Genomic DNA, 22274 nt, shown 5'->3' with positions numbered 1-22274 from the left:
AACATAATGTAGGCCATATATATTGTTTAGTTACTGAAAAAAAAACATTGATCGATTGTATTTTCCCGTAGCATTTTCAAAAGGCTGCTTACTTCTATGTTGGGTTGTACACAGAGGTACTGTATGCGGCTGGGGAAAATCATTAAACAGCCATTTTTTTTTACACCTCTGGTCATGTGTGGTGTTTGATTGCTTTTTTTTGCACAGTATGATAAATAGGCCCCTAAATCTGTTTCTTCCATGCATAAAAACTATATTGCAATGGTTTGGCTCCCTGAATTATCCACAATCTGTGATTTGGTGAAATTCTCAATCTAAAAAGTTGGAGAGTCAAGAGTTTGACACCCCTGATATAATGTATAGTGATAATATTTGTTCTCAGTCAGTAACCCTAGGGCATCTGAATGATTATTCAATCTGTAGGAGGAGCTGCAGCTACGGTATATTCATTCACTGAGGGCTTGCCATATATTTAACTGTGGAATTGGTATCGAAATATTTGATACATTGTTCTTAAAACCAGAATACATTATTTTAGTGTATTTTATAGTGTATTTTAGTGTCCAGTTTGATCACTGTTTGTGATTTAAGGGGATACAAAATGTACTTTGATTATTTACAACTAAAGGTAAACACAGCTATTGTTGAATATAATAGTAAACAGTACAGGTTTGGGATCTGCTATCCACAATGCCTAGGACCTGGGGTTTTCTGGATAACGGATCTTTCTGTAATTTGGATCTTCATACCTTAAGTCTGCTAGAAATCATTTAAACATGAAACCCCAATATGGATTCATACAGCTTAGTTAGTATAAAGGTACTTTTTTATTATTACTGAAAAAAAAGAAAAGATTTTATATTACGTACAAGCATTTTAGTAGTCAGCCTTTTTTTTATTACAATTTTAAGCATGTCAATATAAAGAGATATGATTAACTAGGCACAATTATCCCAGAACATCTAGGGAAATATTCTAAATTCAACTTGATAGCGATACAGAACAATTAAATCAGGCTGACCTTTTAGTCTATTTATCTTTGTAATCTATTTCCGCACAAAATGCTCAGTCATTGCTTCCAAGTGTTACTTGAGTCAGATTTTAGGAAGTACATATTAGTGTGGTACTTGTGTGATTCACTTCTTTATTCTAATTGCCAACAAACCCAACGACATTCCGCTTGTCAGGTATAAGCTGATGCACTTCAGAAAGATGGTAACGCTGATACAAATAAACTCCATCCCGGTATGTAGCAAAGCTTTTAAAGTATCTTTATATATTTATTTCAAGAATAATGCAATATAGATATGGGATCTATTATCCAGAATGATTGGGATCTGAGGTTGCTTGATTGGGGTTGTAAATAATTTGGTTAACCAATATGTATTCATGCAGCTAAGTTAGGATCAAGTACCAGGTTCTCTTTTATTATTACAGAGAAAAAGAAAACAAAAGAGAATTATTTGCTTAAAAATGGGCTTCCCATAACTCTGAGCTTTCTGAAAACGAATGATAAGCAATTCCATACTAGTATACAGTATATATATATATATTTACTTTATCATTAGTTTTGTTATCTTCACGGTGTATTCGGGCTATGTTAGACTTATTAATTCACATTGATTACAGTAATCGGAATTACCATACTTTAAGGCTACTTAAATATTTCATCTTAATAGGATGACACATTTCCAGAAACCCAAACCTGTAATTTAGGTCTGCTTGAAAGTGAATAGATGCAATGTTCATGTATGTATGCACCTTCTGACAAACCAATTTAACACTGCCTGATTGGGCTGTTCTGAATAAAACATGAATAATAAAATATCAAAAATCTTGGCATCACAATGAGTTGATAATGCTATAGCATAAAACAGTATAGGTAAATATACAGCTAAATACAAGCTTTATAGAGAGAAAGAAAACCCATTCTTTGATGTGCCTATGTGACATATGGTTGTTTACTAATACAGTATATGTAAAAAAGGCAGTGGAATACTTTATGTAATAAGCACTGATTTCCTGTGCCATATTTTTAGACTGCATAATAGGACTTCAAGGAATCTTGTTGCAAAAGCTCCTTTAAATAATGATAGTTGGGACATTATTTACATTCCAAATGAGATACAATACATCTTATATATTCCTATATTTTTTTAGCTTTGGTCAAATATTATAATCATGTATATTTTTTATTTTATGATCCATGTTTACCTGACAGACAAGTACATCGATAATGTAGATGTACCAGCACTCATTGTAATAAAGACTTTATGGGACTCCCTTATAAAAAGTATGGCTAATTAACCTATGGCCCTATAGGGTACCTGTGGTTCAGCTACATGATTCTACGTCTCCTTAAAAACTTTGCCTGTAAGTGGGTATTAGGAATTTTACTTCCACAGGAGCTGAAGAGCCATGCCTTGGATAACACAGACATTACTTCCTGATTTCTGTCCAACTGTTGCCATCTTGCTCTAATACTTACCTGCATTGGCCAAGACAGTTGTCCCCAATTTATATCCCATAATAAATAGCTCTTATGGCAGGGTGAAACTTAGACAAAGAAACCATTTAACATTTTCTAAACTTAGGAAGAGCCTATTAATTATTTACAACTTACTCATCCCTGTTTCCCTACTTGGTGCTGAGATGTGTTGGCTAATAATAAGGTAAACTGGGGCTGCCATGTAGGAATATGTGTGTGTGTTTTCATTTTGAGACAGAGGGGTGTAAGTTGTATTAGTTTCTGGTATGTGTGGTGCACCTTCACAGGCATCTCAACTCATGTGCAATTCAAGAAAATTAGGATATATTGTGCTCTCTAAATATGGGTTAAGCAGTCACTTGTTGTTAAAAGGTATTTGCACCATGTTGCATCTGTCTGTCCCACTGTGTCCCATCTATTTTCTTCATTACTGAGCAAAATCATGTATGCACTGTTTAACTTTTATGCAACCGGTCCATTTTACAAAAACACGATGTGGTTGAAAAATGTTGCAAATCCTGTTCCAAGAACTGATTCTATTGAATGTCAGGGTTTCTAAAATTCACACATTACTTGAGATCAAGAACTGAAACTACCATGTTTGCTTTTTTATTTGTCGTTTCATTTTGTCTGGTTTGGGCAGTGTCTACTTTCCATTTGCGCTTATGACACAATATATTTCAAAATACAAGCTATAATTCTATTTAGCTGAGCACAGAGAGGTTTAATCCTGGAGCAGTATGCCATTTTAGGAGAATTCTCAGCATTTTAATTGGATGCATAATGCATGTATGTTAAAGTTAAAAACTGTAGGTGTTATATCTGAACATAGCTAATAGTTTGGTTGTACAAAAATGGACTCATGTTGTACTGATTGATGTCATTCAATAAAGGTAATTGCATCCATACATGTTACAGTTATCCTGAAACCCATTATCCAGAAAGCTTAAAGGAAGGTAATTCCCCATAGAAAAATTGAAAAAGGCTTTAGCTGTTTTCAGATACATTTTATAATACGCAGATATTACAGACTAGTAAATGTTTGTTATGGGGCAAATTGTTTCACATCAAGGGGAAAAATGTATTATGGAAACAGACAGTAAAGCCAGTAAAGAGTTTTTTAGTAGGCCCATATGGGAACACCTTGTGGCTCATTAAAGGGCAAGTCAACCCCAAAATAAAAATCTGCCTAATAAAGTGAATTTCCAATAAACATTCATTAATAATTTTCAGTGCTTTTGAAGTTATTTGTAAAAAAAACCTGCTATTGGAAGCTGCGTTTGCTTAACTTCTGGTTGTTACTTTTTAAACAATATTGCAAAAGTCTTGGGGGTAGATTTACTAAAGGGTGAAGTGGCTAACACTAGTGTCAATTCTCTAGCATTACCATCCGCAGGGACATCGCCAATCTACTCAGGCGCCCTCATTTGCACTCTATTGCCAGGTGACAATTCACTCTGGAGAATGGATGTTACTCCGCAAATTCACTAAAATGCGGATTTTACTGAAGTTTACCTCTTTCCCCAGACTTACCTTTGCCAGCTGAGACCAGGCGAAGTGCAACTGAGTACATAGATCTTCCTCAATCTTCTGTCACTTACATCATATTTTGTGAACGGAAAATGCATTTGGCAACCGGTTTTCTCCATACATTTTCTAACGTATGGAAAATTATCTTTACAGTGGGCTCATGTGTAGGGCATTATAACAACCCTATTGTCTTTATTAAGGTTCCCTGGACATAAAGACCTCCATACAACTTTAAATTTCCTGCCATATGCAAATTAACCTGAGAGCAAGTTCTCTTCGCTCTGAAATGCTGAAATGCTTACATAGGGGTAAATTTATAAAAGAGTGAAGTTCCGCCACTAGAGTGAAATTCCGCAGCTCTCAATTCATTTCTATGGGATTTTGAAAGGCGTATTTATCAATGGGTGAAAGTGAAAGTTCACCCTTTGATAAATAAGCCTATAAAAATCCCATAGAAATGAATGGAGAGTGGTGGAATTTCACTCTATTGGCGGAACTTCACTATTAACTTCACTCTTTGATAAATATACCCCATAGTAACATAGTAACAGTAACTAAGTGCGAATTTTCGCCGGGTAGTAAATCTGCTCCTTGGTTCCCTAGCAAAGACAGGTCTGTTAATCAACTGGCTTGTCTTACATTGTATTGACAATCTGAGCCACTAGTGCAAAAAATTGAAAGGGACATACAGACACTGCTTTCAATAGCAATACATATACAAATAACTTAAAAACCATAGAAAAATTGCATGAATGTATTGCATGAATGAATGTATAATGCACAATTTTCTGTTATGAGGCAAATTTTATTTTGGTTTTGACTTGCCCTTTAGAAACTTCTACAGTTCCTTACATCATATCTACATTTTCCCAGGATTTTTCCCCACTCTATTATTATAGCTATTATTATAGAGTTAGCTGCCATAATCTTAAACTTTGGGAACAAGTAACAAGCAGGACCAACACTTACCTTGTTGGAGGCTGATTACACAGTTACATATAGTTACATAGTTAAATCAGGTTAAAAAAAGACAAAGTCCATCAAGTCCAACCCCTCCAAATGAAAACCCAGCTTCCATACACACACCCCTCCCTACTTTCACACAAATTCTATATACCCATACCTATACTAACTATAGAATTTAGTTTCACAATAGCCTTTGATATTCTTTCTGTCCAAAAAATCATCCAAGCCATTCTTAAAGGCATTAACTGAATCAGCCATCACAACATCACCTGGCAGTGCATTCCACAACCTCACTGTCCTCACTGGGAAGAACCCCCTATGTTGCTTCAAATGAAAGTTATTTTCTTCTAGGGGTGGCCTCTGGTACGGTGATCCTCTTTATGGGTAATATGGTCCCCTGCTATTTGTCTATAATGTCGTGTAATGTACTTGTCTAATCATGTCCCCTCGCAAGCGCCTTTTTCCCAGAGAAAACAACCCCAACCTTGACAGTCTACCCTCATAATTTAAGTCTTCCACACCTCTAAACAGTTTAGTTCCAAGTATCTGCACTCTCTCCAGCTCATTTATATCCCTCTTAAGGACTGGAGTCCAAAATTGCACTGCAAACTCTAGATGAGTCCTCACCAGGGACCTATAAAGAGGCATAATTATGTTTTCATCCCTTGAGTTAATGCCCTTTTTTATGCAAGACAGAACTTTATTTGCTTTAGTAGCCACAGAGTGACACTGCCCAGAATTAGACAACGTGTTATCTACAAAGACCCCTAGATCCTTTTCATTTAAGGAAACTCCCAACACACTGCCATTTAGTGTATAACTTGCATTAATATTATTTTTGCCAAAGTTCATAACCTGCATTTATCAACATTGAACCTCATTTTCCAGTTTGCCGCCCAGTTTCCCAACTCAGACAAATCACTCTGCAAAGTGGCAGCATCCTGCATGGAACCTATAGTTCTACACAATTTAGTATCATCTGCAAAAATAGAAACAGTACTTTCAATGCCCACCTCCAGGTCATTAGTAAACAAGTTGAAAAGCAAAGTACTCTACTAACAACACTGGTCCAATTAGAAAATGTTCCATTTACCACCACTCTTTGTAGTCTATCTTTTAGGCAGTTCTCTATCCAGCTACAAATACTATGTTCCAGGCCAACATTCCTTAATCTAACCAGTAACCTTTTGTGTGGCACTGTATAAAATGCTTTAGCAAAGTCTAAGTAAATCACATCCACTGCCGTCCCAGAATCGAGGTCCCTGCTTACCTTCTCATAAAAAGAAATCAAGTTAGTCTGGCAAGATCTATTACGCATAAAACCATGCTGGCACTCATAGTATTATGATTTGCTATAAAGTCCAGTATCTTATCCTTTAATAACCCTTCAAAAAGCTTTCCTACTACTGACTTCAGACTAACTGGCCTATAATTTTGAGGCTGAGAACGGGATCCTTTTTTGAATAGAGGCACCACATTAGCAATTCGCCAGTCTCTCGGCTCTATGCCAGATCTCAATGAATCCTGAAAAATTAAATAAAGAGGTTTGGCAATCACAGAGCTAAGCTCGCTAAGTACCCTGGGATGAATACCATCTGGCCCCGGACTTTTGTTTATCTTAACATGTTCTAGTCTCTTTTGAATTTCCTCATGTGTGAACCATGCATCATTAGTTGTATTAGTAGAATTGGGACTATTAAGAAGGAAAACTTCAATAACTGGTTCCTCATTTGTGTAGACAGATGAAAAATATGAATTCAGAATCTTCGCTTTTATTTTGTTTTCATCAACCAGCTTCCTGCTTCATTTTTTTACTATTAACATATTTAAAAAAATAATTTTGGATTCTTTTTACTGCTTGCTGCAATATCCTTTTCCATATCAATTTTAGCTTGCCTTATAACTTCTTTGCAAGATTTATTGCCTCCTTGTACCTTATAAATGATTTGGCTGTCCCAGCTAACTTGAAAGCCTTAAAAGCACCTTCTTACCCACCTCAATTCCAACGCTTCTATTGGACCAAAAAGGTTTTGCTTTGCAACGACGTTCCTTGCTTACAAGTGGAATATACTGACATGTATATTTATTAAGCATGTACTGACGTATATTTTAAAAAGCATTTTAAAGACTTCCAATTTTCGTTCTGTGTTTAACCCTGTAAAAAGCTTTTCCCACTTAATATGTTGCAGAGATGCCCTTATACTGTCAAAGTTTGCACTTCTGAAATTTAGTGTTTTAGTTACTCCCTTATAGAATTGCTTCTGCAAACAGAATCTCAAAGGAGACCATGTTATGATCACTATTCCCTAAATGCTTACCCACACAAATGTTAGAGATGAGTTGAGTATCCTAGTAGGTTCTTGAACGAGCTGGAATAAAAAGTTGTCAATCAGCATATTTACAAACCTACTATCTTATTCTGTCTTGGCAACCCTATTACCCCAGTCAATGCCTGGATAATTGAAGTCACCCATAGCAACAACTTGACGGAGCTGTGAAGCCGCTTGTATCTGCAAGAGTAGCTGGGCTTCATACTCGTCACTTATACGAGGTGGTTTATAGCATACACCAATGATAATCCTCTTTGTAACCTTTTGCCCAGTCAAATTCTCTAGCCAGAGGGATTCTACACCCTCACCAGAGCCAGCTATGGTTATTTTTTTAGCGCATGGCTTTTAATTCAGGCTTTACATACAAACACACTTCTCCACCCTTTTTTATCCCTCTGTCCCTCCTGAAAAGGGTATAAGCATTTAAATGCACAGTCCAGTCACATGTTTCATCCTACCAGGTCTCAGTGTTACCAATTATATCATAATTTTTAGAGCATGCTATTAATTCTAGGTCTCCCCTTTTACCTGACAAACTCAGCGGACATACAGCGGAGGTTACTACTTTTACTTTTGAAATTTGCATGACTTAGTGGAGAATTATATGTTAAGTTAGCATTATTCTGTTTTCCTTGTAACAGAGGGACCTCCTTAAATGGTTAACTATATGCCCCCCTCACTCCTCCCCCATGACCCCTTACTAACCCCACTGCCCCGTCTACCCTAGCTTCCCCATAATTCTTTATCTCACCTGCCCCTCCCCCCTACCTAGTTTAAACACTCCTCCAACCTCTTATCCATTCTTTCCCTTAGCACAGTGGACCCCCTTCATTATAATTTTCCTTTGTGGTAGAGCTGACTTAAAAATAAAAATAACAACATAAACCGTACTGCAAACTTCAGTTCAGTGTTGCCATCATTTAGCAGAACTGTATTAATGAGGGCAGGAAAGGGAGGTACCTAGGCATCCTTCATCCCGCCACCCATCATGCACGCCCATCAAGTTAGGGATAGCTGTTGCAGAGCACAGCAAGGCCCCATACATAAGTGAATGAATATTAAGTTGTGTGATTTTGTGCCTCTAAGTGCTCTAGCATGGGCCTCTGGGGTTTTGTAAATTACCACTTAGGATGCAGTGTTAAGTACATTGGACAAAAATATATAAAGTACAAAAGAGGAAATATGTATTGTGTCTGGGGAAGGATGCATATATGTTCTTCATTTCTTTTCAATATTGCTTATAATACCAAAATCTTACAAAGCTTAAAAACTTTGCTTAAGGATAATGTTCAGTCGGTTTATTTCCTTCATAAGCAGTCGCTTTCATACATTTACAGTCAAACAGAAAACATTAAAGTCATAATATTTTTGGAGCTAAATGTATTCTATTTTATGGATTGAAATTGTAAGAATAGAATTTAGAACTGCAAATGCTGACTGAGCCATGATGTACCAACATATATAAATGTAATTATAGCCCCAGATTACAGAGTGCCTAGAGACATTCCTGCATTAGCATCTCTATAAATGTACCAGTTGTAAAACAATAATGGCACATTTGTACTTTTCCACCATTTATTACTGTTAATAGTGTACAATAAACGGCAAACTTATCTTTGAACCAAATATAGTTTTCATCTTCTAATTTATCTATGAAAAATTAAATGTCAATTGGAATATGACTGACATGAGTATCAAATAGAGAATAAATGATTTAAATAAGGCATTTAAAAATAAACTTCTTTGAGTAATAGCAACTTATAAATGTATTAGCATTATATTTGAGAATAACCCTTCACAAACTCGAATGCATGCCATAGTTGATCATTTATAGCTGTCAGGCTTATTTTAGACCATTCATATACAAAAATAGACGGTGGTGGAGAATATCTGAGATATTTAAAGCTTGACCTTTGTCAAGAACCTAAGACAGCATCTGATTCTTCTTCAGTCTATCCTTACTGGGAAGAACATAATTTCTCAATGGACAGCATGTCAAAAGGTTAAATTACACAACACAGAATAATCTGAATTGTCCTCATGCTCTCAGAGTAGAATGGAAAGTTGTTTATGGAAATCACATATATGAAACATCACTTAATGTGAAAAATTCAGATACTGAGTAGCAACAAATTAATTAAAGTAAATATTCAGGTCCTAAATTACAATCAGACTGTTGTAAGAATGAACTGCCAAAAAAGTTAAAACCCTTTTTATTCGAAAATCATTTGCTGTGTATTTGCTTCCCTCTTGTTAACTGTTTGCTAGATTTGTGCTGAGTAAACATCTTAAAGTTTGTTTGTGGTTTTTCCAGTATGGTTTTTCAGTATGTAAATGAAAAAGGGTAAAAGCAAATACTGTAATGTGTGCATTGTAATACCAAACATCAGAATTTTTTGGACTGGGATTATCGAAATTAACAAAATTTTGCCAAAATGCTTCAATGGCCATTTTGTAGCCACATGGTGGAACTCTATCACAGATCATAGAAAAAGGAAGAATCCTGTATTGATTAGAACTGTAATTTTCCTGTAACATGCTCATTCAGTACATACTGTATGTGCTCTGTAATGTGGTCTATTAAAAAAATGACATTGTGCTAGGGTAGTGAAATGTCAAGTGCCAGATGAACAGGAATATGTTTTTTCAAGGATATTAAAAATATAGGTAACGACAGTGCATAGTGCAGATAATGTTTGTCCATGCTGAAGCATCCAGATAACTAACCCTCTCTTGTAGGAATTAGAACTTGGTACTAGAGGGACTGCTGCATTGATATATCTAACCAAGACCAGATGGGAGGCTACCTTGGCCATTTATCTCTCTGATTCCCCCCAAGAAGTTCACTTTTGTATTAAAATACTAACACTGTACCCACCTATACATTTGTACGAGGCTTACACTACATTTGAACTATGACATAGTTTATGGTATATTGGGAATTATTTATGTTGCTGTAATTCAGTGACAAGAGGGAATTTCCCACAATCACTTAATGATATCATAAAGATGTGAAAGGCACTCATTAATATGAAAGGCCCATTCAGATTGGTGAATAAGGATCCACAAAGGGTCAGCAGCCAATTAGGCTTCTAATATGACCAAAAAGAGGTCTTAAACACAAATCCATGAGTTTTACAATTTTTTTAGATAGCTTTATTTGGGCATGTGTAATTTTTCAATGCTACTTTCCCTAAAGCTGAGAATTGCATAATTTTTTAAAATAGGGTTCAGAAACAGAAAAAAAATGGAAAACAGTTAGATAGAAGACCTTTTATTATTTTAACCAATGTGATTTATAATTAAATGTTTTATGTGTGTCAAATGTTTTTTTTTCCCATAAGAAAATGATTCTGACTTTGTTAACCACCAATATCAATTTCCATTGAGAATTTAATATTCAGATAATAGAATGGTTTTCAATCTCCTTCTTAGAGGCCCATTTATCAAAGGTCACATTTTAGTGGTATCACAGCTTTTTAAAACCACAATTGAACACATTTTCTCTAAAACCATGAATGCCATGAAAGTTATGAAAGATCAGAATATAAAAGTATGAATGAAAAAAAAAACACTGAACGATGCATTAAATAATATGAAACCCCTAAAAATATGAGATTACCAGTGAAAAAATGCTAAAAAGTCTGAATGGCTTATAAAGAGGCCCAATAGAATCAGTTTAGCTCCCATTGACTTCTATGTGACCTTGGAAAGGTTTCACTTAATAAAACTCAAATATTTAGAGTTTTAAAGTTTTAAAAAAAAGTGATTTTTTTTTTAGAGAAAAACCTGCCCTTTAGGGGCCTATATATCATGCTGCATTAAACATTAGAGAAAAACATCACTGGTGATGTTTCCCATAGTAACCAATCAGATCTTTGCTTTTTTTTTCTTACTTGCAGTTGACTGTTGAAATCTAACTGCTGATTGGGGGCAACATCACTGGTAATGTTAACCTCCATAACCTCCAATGTTTTACACAGCATGATAAATATAACCCTTAGGGGGTTATTTACTAAGCCCCGAATGCAGAAATCACGAAAAATTCGTGATTTTTTTTTATAAAATCAGGGTTTTAAAAAATCACAATTTTTCTGGAATTTGTTAAACCCCGAGGCTGGAAAACTTAGAATCTGAAATCCCGGCATCTCAGACCTGTCAAGGTTGCATATAAGTCGATGGGAGAATTCCCACTGATTTTATTGATGTCTCGTACCAATCCCCAAAGTTTTGGAGGTTTCAGGCAAAAATCGGAGGTTTCGGGTGAAAACTCCGAAAAAATCTGTGAATTATATGTGAATATTGTGAAAATATGAGTTTTTACCACAAAGCAAATTTTCGGGATAATGTAATAATAAATAAGCGTTAAAAACCCGAGTGGCTTAGATCGGAGTTTGAAGCAGACAATATTAGATAAGTTCTGACCTTAATAAATAATAAATAAATAACCCTCTGTTTTGCAAATCTGCCACATTTTCACTGATGTTTAAGTCATCTTGTTGTTATAAAAATATTGTGAGATTACTTTCCAATTTGCCATTCCTATAATACACTATAATTAAATTTTAGAAGGGTGCAGTGGCATGGCTGAAGAATTACAGACCCCAGGGCAAATTTGCGCCAGAGCCCTCGCCTTTGCATTAAGCTCCCCATGCCATCAGTATGATGTTTTTTGCCTCAGCACTGTGGACCTACTGGGGAAGGCTGTATAGTGTAGTTACTCCCTCCAGTGTTCCATAGGGTAATGGCATATATGGTGGAGAAAATAACCATTTGCATAGATTTTGCATTTTCACATTGAAATTCATCCCAATCGGCAAGTATGTGGTAAGCTGTATATCAGCAACATATGGACGTCACTTCTATAGCTTTATATCCTATTACAGGGAAATAGAACATAGAAAGGGTCTATAGAAATACAAAGGGTCTATGGTGGCCAAACAGGCATCAATTTTGCATTTAGTTACAACAAAATCAACCAACAAGAGACCTGCACCAGCATACGCTTCTGTGTAGCAATCAGGAGAATTTGGCCATGTGTGCATTTAGCCAAAGAGCACTTATAGTGGAATGAACAGCCAGCAGGCAATTTACTTGGGCACCCTGAAAGTATGCACTGGGTCACTGCTATCAGCAATAGTCAATTGCTTGAAAATGTACAGTGGATATAAGTAGAGTATCCTTTTTGTATTTACAATGAACAACAGTAAAAAAAGATTGTCAGTAAGTGAAACATAGAAAAATTAAACGCGGACAATGCTGACTGTAGTAAAAATAATTGCATTTGGAAAGCAGAGACTTGTTTAAGTATCAATGATGTGTGGATTTAGAGTAATGGCATTTCACCAAATCCTGCTTAAAAACTCTTATATAGTTAAATCACAGTGATGCAAATCAGCTTAAAATCATGTTCTACTCGGGGCATTTGTAAGCATTGTCTAAACCACTGATCCACCTGGTAGATAAAAGACATTCTTCGGTTTGCAAAATGTGATTGACAAGGATTTAGGCTAATTTACAATGTGAATTGAATAAGCAAACTAAATAGCTTACAAGAGTTCCCTATCAGCATTGAACTGGTTATCAGGAAAGAATATACTTTAACTCTTTAGGTGCTACTCAATGCAGAACTGATTGTGATGATACAAAAATACTAGTGTGCCAGTGTCAGTGCGTTTTAAGGTTTTTCTTTTTATCTAAACCGCGTGTGAGTGTACTGGGAACAAGTGACACAGCAACATCAAATGGTACAGGCACAAAAAAGATTATAGTTTTTTTTTAAAATTTTTCTATGATTTAATTAATTAAATCTGAACGTGCACATTTCATAATGAGTTATGATTTCCAGTGCCTACATGCCTCCCCCAGCCCTCATAAATACACTGCTGCATTGTGCTCATTGGAAAAGTGAAGCTAAAGGACCTTTGCTCATGGAGGAGCAGGGTGCAACATGTAGAAAATATGGTGGCTTGCAACAATTTATTTTTTTTACTTTGTACCCAGCCTTGCTGATCATAATTGACCCATATTCCAGCTTGAGTATGTTTTTGTACTGTGCCATGATGTTTGTAAATGACTCCTTTACCCTTGTACATAACACAACATATATCTATAATATCTATAGCTAAACAGATTTTTTTTGGTTGTGAAATGACTTGCTAATGGCCTCAATCCAGCAGTGTAAGTAGTCAGCATCAACCCCCCCTGCACAAAACATTTTTGAAGGAACCTGGGGCACAGTGATTCCATTCCACACCACCACCCGCCTACTCCCTGCCCCCCACCAGCATCCCCTATAATAGAACAAAGATGCTAAGAATCACCCCTTCATTTTGGTGGTAAACACCTGACCTGTGGGTTTACAATTATAGCTTGAAAATGCTCACTACTGTATTTTTGAGGGACAGTTGCCTGACCCACAAGAGCCCCTGTAGGTCCAGTCATTTGTCATTAAAAATCAATTTGGGGGAGTGATTCAGAACATTTTGTTACTGATTTATCACTTTTGTTACCACTTCTAAAATGATGAAAACGTTACCTTAAATAAACCATGCTGCAAGGTGGAATTCACTGAAATATTCAGTATAACCAACTGATTATAGTGGAGAAAGTTTGGTCATTCAAAATCATCAGACAAAAAAACATGTTTATTAATCCCAGACTAATATTACACGTAATTCTCCAAGTGTAGTTTCATGCAAGGCAGCATGGCTCTGATTCTGTGGTACTTGTAGGAGTTCATTTCCTCAGCTCTGAAAAGTGCAAACTGAAAACAATGTTTAAAGGGGGGGGGGGGGGGTGAGTGGTAGAGGATCCAACCTGCACAAGCATACATTTAAATATACAAAGCCCAATGTACATACAGCCACTAAGACACACCTATACATTGCCTGACTCATACTCATTCAGACTAACTAAAAAGTACTCCTTAAAAGGGCTGTTCACCTTTAAATTAAATTTTAAAATAATATAGAGTGATATTCTGATATTCTGAGTCAATTTACAAATGGTTTTCATTTTGTATTATTTGTTTTTTTTTGTTATTTAGCTTTTTATTTATCTGGTTGCTAGGGTCCAAATTAACCTAGTAACTATTCATGGAGATGAATAAGAGACGGCAGTAGAAGAGGGCCTCAATAGAAAGATGTGAAATTATTAGTGATGAGTGAATTTTAAGGCAGCCATAGATTTGCAGCTAAATTCTGCATTTAGCTATTTGCCAGGGCAAATTCACTAAGATTTATAGTTGCGCCAGCGTCCACTTCACCGCACTTCGCCAGGCGTATTATCGCCAACGCTACGCAAATTCACTAAAATCCGAAGTTGCGATCAGGGTAAGGTTGTGAAGTTTCGCTAGCATTAATTAGCCAAGCAAAGCGAAGTTACGCTAGCAATGCTTAATTTGCATATGGCGCCAAATTGAAGTTACAATGGAGGTATATGTAGCCTCACTACACAAGCCTGGGAAACCTTCAAAACAGCGAATAAATTTTTTATTTTGCCCTACACATGTGCCCACTGTATTGTTAAGGTGCTATGAGTTAGGAAATGTAGGGGGGAAGGAGGGTAGCCCCAAAAAGATTTTGATCTTTTTCAGCCTATCATCCATAAAAAAAGAAAAAACGCCAGCGTTTTTTGGGACTTAGAAAGTTTTTTAACTTTTTTTGAAGCAATCCCTATCTACTCTATTGCACTTCGCCTGGTCTGAGGTGGCGAAGGAAGTCTGGTGTAAAAGGTAGCGTTGAGAAAAATTCACGCGTCAGTGAATTTGCATAGTTACGTCCGTTGCGCAAATTCGCCAGGCGTAAAGGTGTGAAGTAACACTAGCAAATTGACGCCAGTGTCCATTAGTGGATCGGCGAATTAACGAAAATGCGATACGCTAGCGAATTAACGCTAGCGTTAGGCGCTTCGTCCTTTAGTGAATTTGCCCCAAAAAGTCACCATAAGAAAAAACGCCCATTGACTTTAATTAATTTGGATCGAGAAAAATTGTTGCACATAAAAAATTTTGACGAACATCGACTTAGGGGCATCTTACAAATTTTTTTCCATTTAGCAAATTTTTTTTCCCAGTTTCACTAATTTTTTCAGCAAAGCAAAGCGGGACAGATTCGCTCATCATTAGTAATTATGCAGTGAATGACACTGCTGCTTTGCAGCACTAGGGTCCTAGACTTGAGTATGTATGTTCTTCCCATTCTTGCGTGGGTTTCCTCTGGGTATTCCAGTTACCCCCTACTCTCCAAACATATACAATCCAGTTAGTTGGTTCCTGATTAAAATAATCATAGTATGTGTGAATGTGATAGATTTACTGTATAATCTTTGTGAAGTGTGGAATATGTTGGTTCTCTATAATGGATAATAATGATACATATATACTGTACATGTATGGAAATAATGGATCATTTAACAACAGGGCTTCCCAAGAACAAACTTGGCTACAGTTTGAAATAGGCAATAAACATCCTGAAAGGGTAAATAGTCAGTGTGCCCCAGGATGCACTTTTGATATGTAAATGACCACATTTAGGCAGAGAATAGATGTACTTCTATTAAGCATATTCATGAGGCAGGCAAGGTTTACGTAAGGCCAAATTAACAAACACTAATAAAATGTGTACATGCTGTGATCTCCTCCTTCAATTATACATATATGATTGCTCACAGCTACTATACCTTAGATTAATGCAGGAGAAACATATTAAGGGTATAATAATAATAATAATGGTGAATTTCTTTTAAATTCTTATTCTGAGCAGTTGAATGCATTACAACACATGAATAACAATCTGTTTTATTTTTGTATATATATATTAGAACACTCTACATTGCAGGTCAGTATTTGCTAAAAGAACAAGTGGGGTATAGAGCACCTGAGTACAGAACAACTACTATAAAAAGTACATTGCAGGGACCTATTAGAAAATATGGAGGATGGGATGGAGTTTAAAGGGGAAAAAGATACAATAGTGGAAATCACTTTCTAATTCAATATTAAATATAAAAATTGAACCCTTGTGTTGTACAGGTTCCCTTATCTGGAAACCCAATATCCAGAAAGCTCCGAATTACGGAATGGCTGTCTCCCATAGACTCCATTTTATCCAAATAATCCAAATTTTTAAAAATGATTTCCTTTTTCTCTGTAATAATAAAACAGTAGCGTGTACTTGATCCCAACTAAGATATAATTAATCCATATTGAAAGCAAAACCAACCTATTGGGTTTATTTAATGTTTAAATGAATTTCTAGTAGACTTAAAGCATGAAGACCCAAATTACGGAAAGATCCATTATCCGGAAAACCCCAGGTCGTGAGCATTCTGGATAACAGGTCCCATACCTGTTCAATATCTTGTGTTGTGCAATATTGTCATGGGTGTTATATGTCACTCTGCAGTATGTGGGAAGTTATATAATTTCTGTGCATGTGTGTATTCTGGCTACTGCTTTACATCATTTCATTTGATTATTTGTACAGTATACTGAGGCATAATGGACATTATGAGTGTATAAGTGCAATATGGCTTGTAATGCATTGAAATGTTTTGCTGGCAATTTTGTAAAAAATCAACTGACAAATTACTGACACATCATTATGCAAAGTTAAAGTAGGAAAAAGTAAATTTGAGAAGGGGTCCCTGGGAAGGGGTCTCCTTAGGAAAACGTACCATTAATTACCAACATCATCTTCAGGTATATAGATAGATAGATAGATAACCCTTATTGTAAAATATAAGGGTATTATAAGTCACAGAGGAGTTCAATGACCATATACAGGTCATAGAACTCCGAGGTTACTTCTAATATCCTCATATTTTCCAACAAGGCATACTTTATTTATTTTAATACACAAGTTTTAGTGAGTCATGTGACAAAAATGACATCACTACTCACCGTTTATAAGTGATGACGTTACTAGTCACTGTTTATAAGGATATATATAATTTGCAAGATATTTATGGCTTTTGTGTGTATTTTATATATATGTGTGTATATATATATATATATATATATATATATATATATATATATATATAATACACAAAGCCATGAATATCTTGCAAATTATATATATCCTTATAAACAGTGACTAGTAACGTCATCACTTATAAACGGTGAGTAGTGATGTCATTTTTGTCACATGACTCACTGAATATATATATATATGTCATTTCTACATTTTGACAGATTGAGAAATTAGCATTATTCCTTTACACACATTCCAGACTTTCTTACAGCTTTTGTAACATCAAGGTTTTGGCTTTTGGAAAAAAATATTTATTAATACTATTGCCATTAATAAAGTGCCCCTTTTAAAATGTATGCTATATCTTTTCAATTATAAAATACATTTCTAATAGAGATCATAGACTTCTTAATCCCCACACAAATAGTGCTTCAATAAGAAAAAATAGCAAAGATAAAACTGTCATTTGCATATGTGTTAATATTGAATTAAATAGTCTAAAGGCTGGCAAATAGCAGGGATTTATATGTAAAAGACTTAATGTGGATTATTTATGCTTGTTAATGTATGGTAGGGGAATTCTAAATAGTTTATGTAATTGTGGGTAAATCAGGCATTAGTGTGGTTGAGCATTAAAAACACATTAAAATACTGGCTCATGGGGCTCTTAAAAGGAAATTATTGCTAGGCATTTGCAATTAACCATCCAACAAACCCAAATGGAGTTAAAAATGCAAGAATCAATGGACAATATGGTTTATGTTGTATCTAGTATTCCTGTTGTGGTTAAATTAAAGGAATGTGACATCTACAAGAAGCAGAGCTATTTGAAGTAACTGCAATCAAAGGATGTCTCCTCGTAACCAATTAGATCCTTTATCATGCTTAGTAAGATTATAAAGTCCTACTGAGTTCAAACATTGTCATTCTTGAATTGGAAGTCCCATCGGGGTGGTTGGTCGGTATTACCTACTCACACATCGACTGCTGAGGCTGCAGGAAACTCTTTTCTTTTAGTGGCTCTCCACAATGCCTCAATTAACTGAGTGCTCGTACTATGAGGTATGTACAATGGATGTAGAGAGAGAATATTTTATTTTATGCATATTTTAGAACAAAATAATATTAAGAAACGTTTGCCATTTATTTTACATTTGTACTGTAGCTCTCAAATGTATAGTTTGACTAGCATGGTAAGTATGTGAATACCTTTCGATTACTTTGAATACTTTACATATAATAAGTGTACATTGAATTAATGAATAATATTTGCTATAAATACAGATATATAATTTTTATATTTGCTGGTGGGAATTTGAATAAAATTGACATTTGGATTGTTAGAGGATTAAAATCACTGCTGCTGTAAGTAGGTCATTCAGCTCCTAGATACATGTAAATACTTAAATGTTATTAAATATTGGAAATAATTGATGCACTGTTTTACATCACCATATCATACCCATGTTTTTTTTTTGATATTTTAAAAATATCTGCATCTTCACTTGCACTAGAGAAACGTTGCTTAAAAAATGGCTTGTAAAAAAAGAAAGTTGAAAAAGTTGCTAAAGGGTAGGAAATCTCCAGCTATGCAACACATTGTGGGCTGTCTCTCAGCAGGAAAAGCTTCAGTTGCTTCCTTGTCTCTCTGCTGTCACACACTGCTGCATTGCCAACATTCTACACGCTCTGTCAAATAAGGGAAAGCCGGACCTTTTCTACTTACTCAGTAACAAGCACACACAAAATGTACAACCCCACTGTCCATAATTAGCAAGTTAATTATTTTAACATTGCCTTCTGTTTAACTTTATTAAAAACTGTATTTGAATGTCAAGCTGACAATCCTCAAGCTCATGAGAATTACATCTCACAACAAAAATCTGCAAACAAATAGTGTATAGGGCTTGTTTAGTATAGGAAGATGTGGTGCTAGGAACAATAATAGATGCAAACCTGACTTATTTAATGCTAGGCACTTGCAGTTGTGTCTGTATGTGCTCCCCTATAAGAGAGTTGTGGCTCTGTACTTTTGTAAGTGCAGCACATTTGGCCACAAGACATTTCTGTATAGCGCTCCTAGCAGTGTGTTATGCTTATGGGCACTTGTGTCTAACCTATTTAGGGGGGAGCATGTGGACCCTCCTGTCCTGCTCCCATGTCAAATAGAAGAGTCCTCTGCTCCCATGTCAACCATTACATGCTGCTCAAATGTGTACTCTTCATTTCTGCTGCAACTCTTTTTAGCTTCAGCATTAGGCACAAAGGTATGCATTGGGTGCAATTACACAGGGATTGTGGGAAAAGAACAGTGGTAAAAATGTTTTGTCTTCATAATAAATGAGCCTTTTTTAATGTTGTGGTTAAAAATAGAGCTTTTATTTTGTTGAGCTCATTGCAACAACTTTGCAGATAATGTTATTTGTATTACTGTATATCGATAACTTTAATATGCAGTAAGGTTTATTTTTTCAAGATAGCTATGCACTTTTAAATATATTACAAATCACCCATTTAGTAGATATTTGGCGGGTGTAAAAGAAAAATAATATCTATTATGCCTACTTTATTTGGCCATTATCAAGGTCACACTAAAAAATGGATAAAGGTTAGTTCACACGAGGAGATTCGGGGAGATCTTGTCGCCTGGCGACTAATCGCCTCGTCTTCTGAGCGACAATCTCCCTGAACTGCCTCAGCGTGTTTTCCCCATAGGCGATAATGAAAAGTCGCCTGCGCTAAAGCACACGCAGCGATGCATTTTCTATAGTCGCCCGAAGTTGCCTCCGTGATGCTTCGCCGTGTGTGCTTTAGCGCAGGCGACTTTTCATTATAGCCTATGAGGCAGTTCGGGGAGATTGTCGCTCAGAAGACGTAGCAATTAGTCGACAGGCGACAAAATCTCCTCGAATCTCCTCGTGTGAACTAACCCTAAGGGGCCGATTCACTAAGCTCGAGTGAAGGATTCGAATGAAAAAAATTCGAATTTCGAAGTATTTTTTGGGTACTTCGACCATCGAATTGGTTAAATTCGTTCGAATTCGAACGAAATTGAACGAATCGAACGAAAAATCGTTCGACTATTCGACCATTCGATAGTCGAAGTACTTTCCCTTTAAAAAAAACTTCGACCCCCTACTTCGGCAGGTAAAACCTACCGAAGTCAATGTTAGCCTATGGGGAAGGTCCCCATAGGTTTGCTAACCTTTTTTTGATCGAAGGATTTTCCTTCGATCGTTGGATTAAAATTGTTTGAATCGTTCGATTCGAAGGATTTAATTGTTCGATCGAACGAAAAATCCTTCGATCGATCGATCGCAGGATTAGCGCTAAATCCTTCGACTTCGATATTCGAAGTCGAAGGATTTCAATTCGAGGGTCGAATTTCGAAGTATTTTTAACTTCGAAATTCGACCCTTAATGAATCTGCCCCTAAATGTTGCAGTTCACGTTATACTAAGTCTATTGGCTGTCTGGCTACTGTAGGAATATGACTGCAGTACAACAGGGGAAATTGCTTTTGGCTGTATACTTTTGATATCAGTTTGGACATCTTGGTGGAAATGACTACCCCCAGAATATACCAAGCTCTCCCCATAGGCAACACTGGAAGCAAAAAGTTTTTCTAGTGGCTGGATCTTTAGAATTCTCCAAAAGTAAGGTTGTGGTAATTCCAAAGCACAACTTTCACAAACAAAACACATCTGCTGATACAGGACTTACAGGACCTACAGGATCTACAAATAACGAATTTTTCAGAAAATGCAGACGGTTTCTTTCTGTAGTTCTCTAAACAAGCGTGAATGACATATGACCTCTGTATATCTTCCTCGCTAAAACCAATAATAATTGTGTTATATTTGCTATGTAGACATGTGCCCTATTTGGCCTATCCCTAATGATAAAGAGCAACATTTATATACATTGTATTTGAGTGACTAAAGCAAAAACACAGTTTTTATCATTAAAAGAGTAACAGCTTTTTTGGTGTTAGTTTCCTTAAGAAAATTGGAGGCAAGTAGAAAAGTGGCTTTTGCAGTTCAGTCGTTATTATCTACAATTAAGCCTTTGAATGACATTTCTTAGAAAAAAAATGTTTTCAAATACTTCATGGATACGTCAGTTTGAAAACTTTACATGTTTATTTTTCAGGTTCAAGCTCACCTGGAGAACCCAACAAAGTATCATTTGCAACAATCACAGAGACAACAAGTTAAACAGTATCTGAATCTTGGGAACAAATTTTCAACCCAGACACTTGCGTATTCCCACCCACATGTAGTTCAACCTACTGGAATTGTGCCAACCTTACGAAATGGATACATGTCCCCTGATACAGACAACTGTACAACAGATTGCCAGTTAACAAAACTGATGCCCTTGGGAGCCAACAGTGAAAATGAGGTATTCTAATTGTTTATAATGTTATTCAAAAAACACTCTGTTCATGTGTGACAAAAGAGGGATAGGCACACTTAAGCTATTCAGTGATGAACCAGTATAAGCTAGTGGATGAATGCTAGTTGTAGCTCCTTAGTGGGTGAGGTAAAAATAGGTAACTACCTTTATACAGTATATCAATGTGAGCAAATTTAGAAACAAGGCTATATTATAAAGTAGAATCAGGCATTTGCCCAGTTACAATGTAAAAATTTTACAAACTTCCTTAGATGGGTGCAAAATGGTGCACAAAACCAAACCAGTAAACAATATGCTTTTAATTCAGCAAATCAAACTCTGTATTTAACCTATCAAAGCCTTTAAATAACACAATGCCCAGATTGTAGCCAAGGACTTCAACCTATTGAAACAGCTGTTTGCAAGGAAGTTTCCACTTTGCGCCCCATGTTCTTATGCACTCAAGTGACACACCCAAAAATGTTTTCATCTGCATATCTCCATCCAGGAAAGCATGCAACTAAATCACTTGAATGTTATTCATTGTTTTAAATAAGGATCATTTAAATCAATACATAAGGGGTA

At 35.9% G+C, this 22274-nt stretch overlaps 1 protein-coding gene across 2 annotated transcripts in view; it reads left to right on the top strand.

Annotated features, from left to right (window-relative positions):
* The first annotated feature begins 1142 nt into the window (after positions 1–1142).
* LOC108711135 (transcription factor EC) overlaps positions 1143–22274 on the top strand; it is a 33326-nt gene continuing 12194 nt past the window's right edge. The window contains exons 1-2 of one of the 2 annotated variants that reach the window (XM_018252556.2): positions 1143–1245; positions 21444–21695. In XM_018252556.2, coding sequence (XP_018108045.1) covers positions 1198–1245; positions 21444–21695 — 300 coding nt within the window. In that variant the 5' untranslated portion in view covers positions 1143–1197. Of the gene's footprint in view, positions 1246–18087; positions 18354–21443; positions 21696–22274 lie in introns of those variants that run through there. The other variant, XM_018252557.2, reaches the window with a different exon arrangement.

Source organism: Xenopus laevis, chromosome 3L (genome assembly GCF_017654675.1).
Source record: "Xenopus laevis strain J_2021 chromosome 3L, Xenopus_laevis_v10.1, whole genome shotgun sequence".
NCBI classification, from domain to species: domain Eukaryota; kingdom Metazoa; phylum Chordata; class Amphibia; order Anura; family Pipidae; genus Xenopus; species Xenopus laevis.
This window is presented reverse-complemented; position numbering and strand designations above follow the sequence as displayed.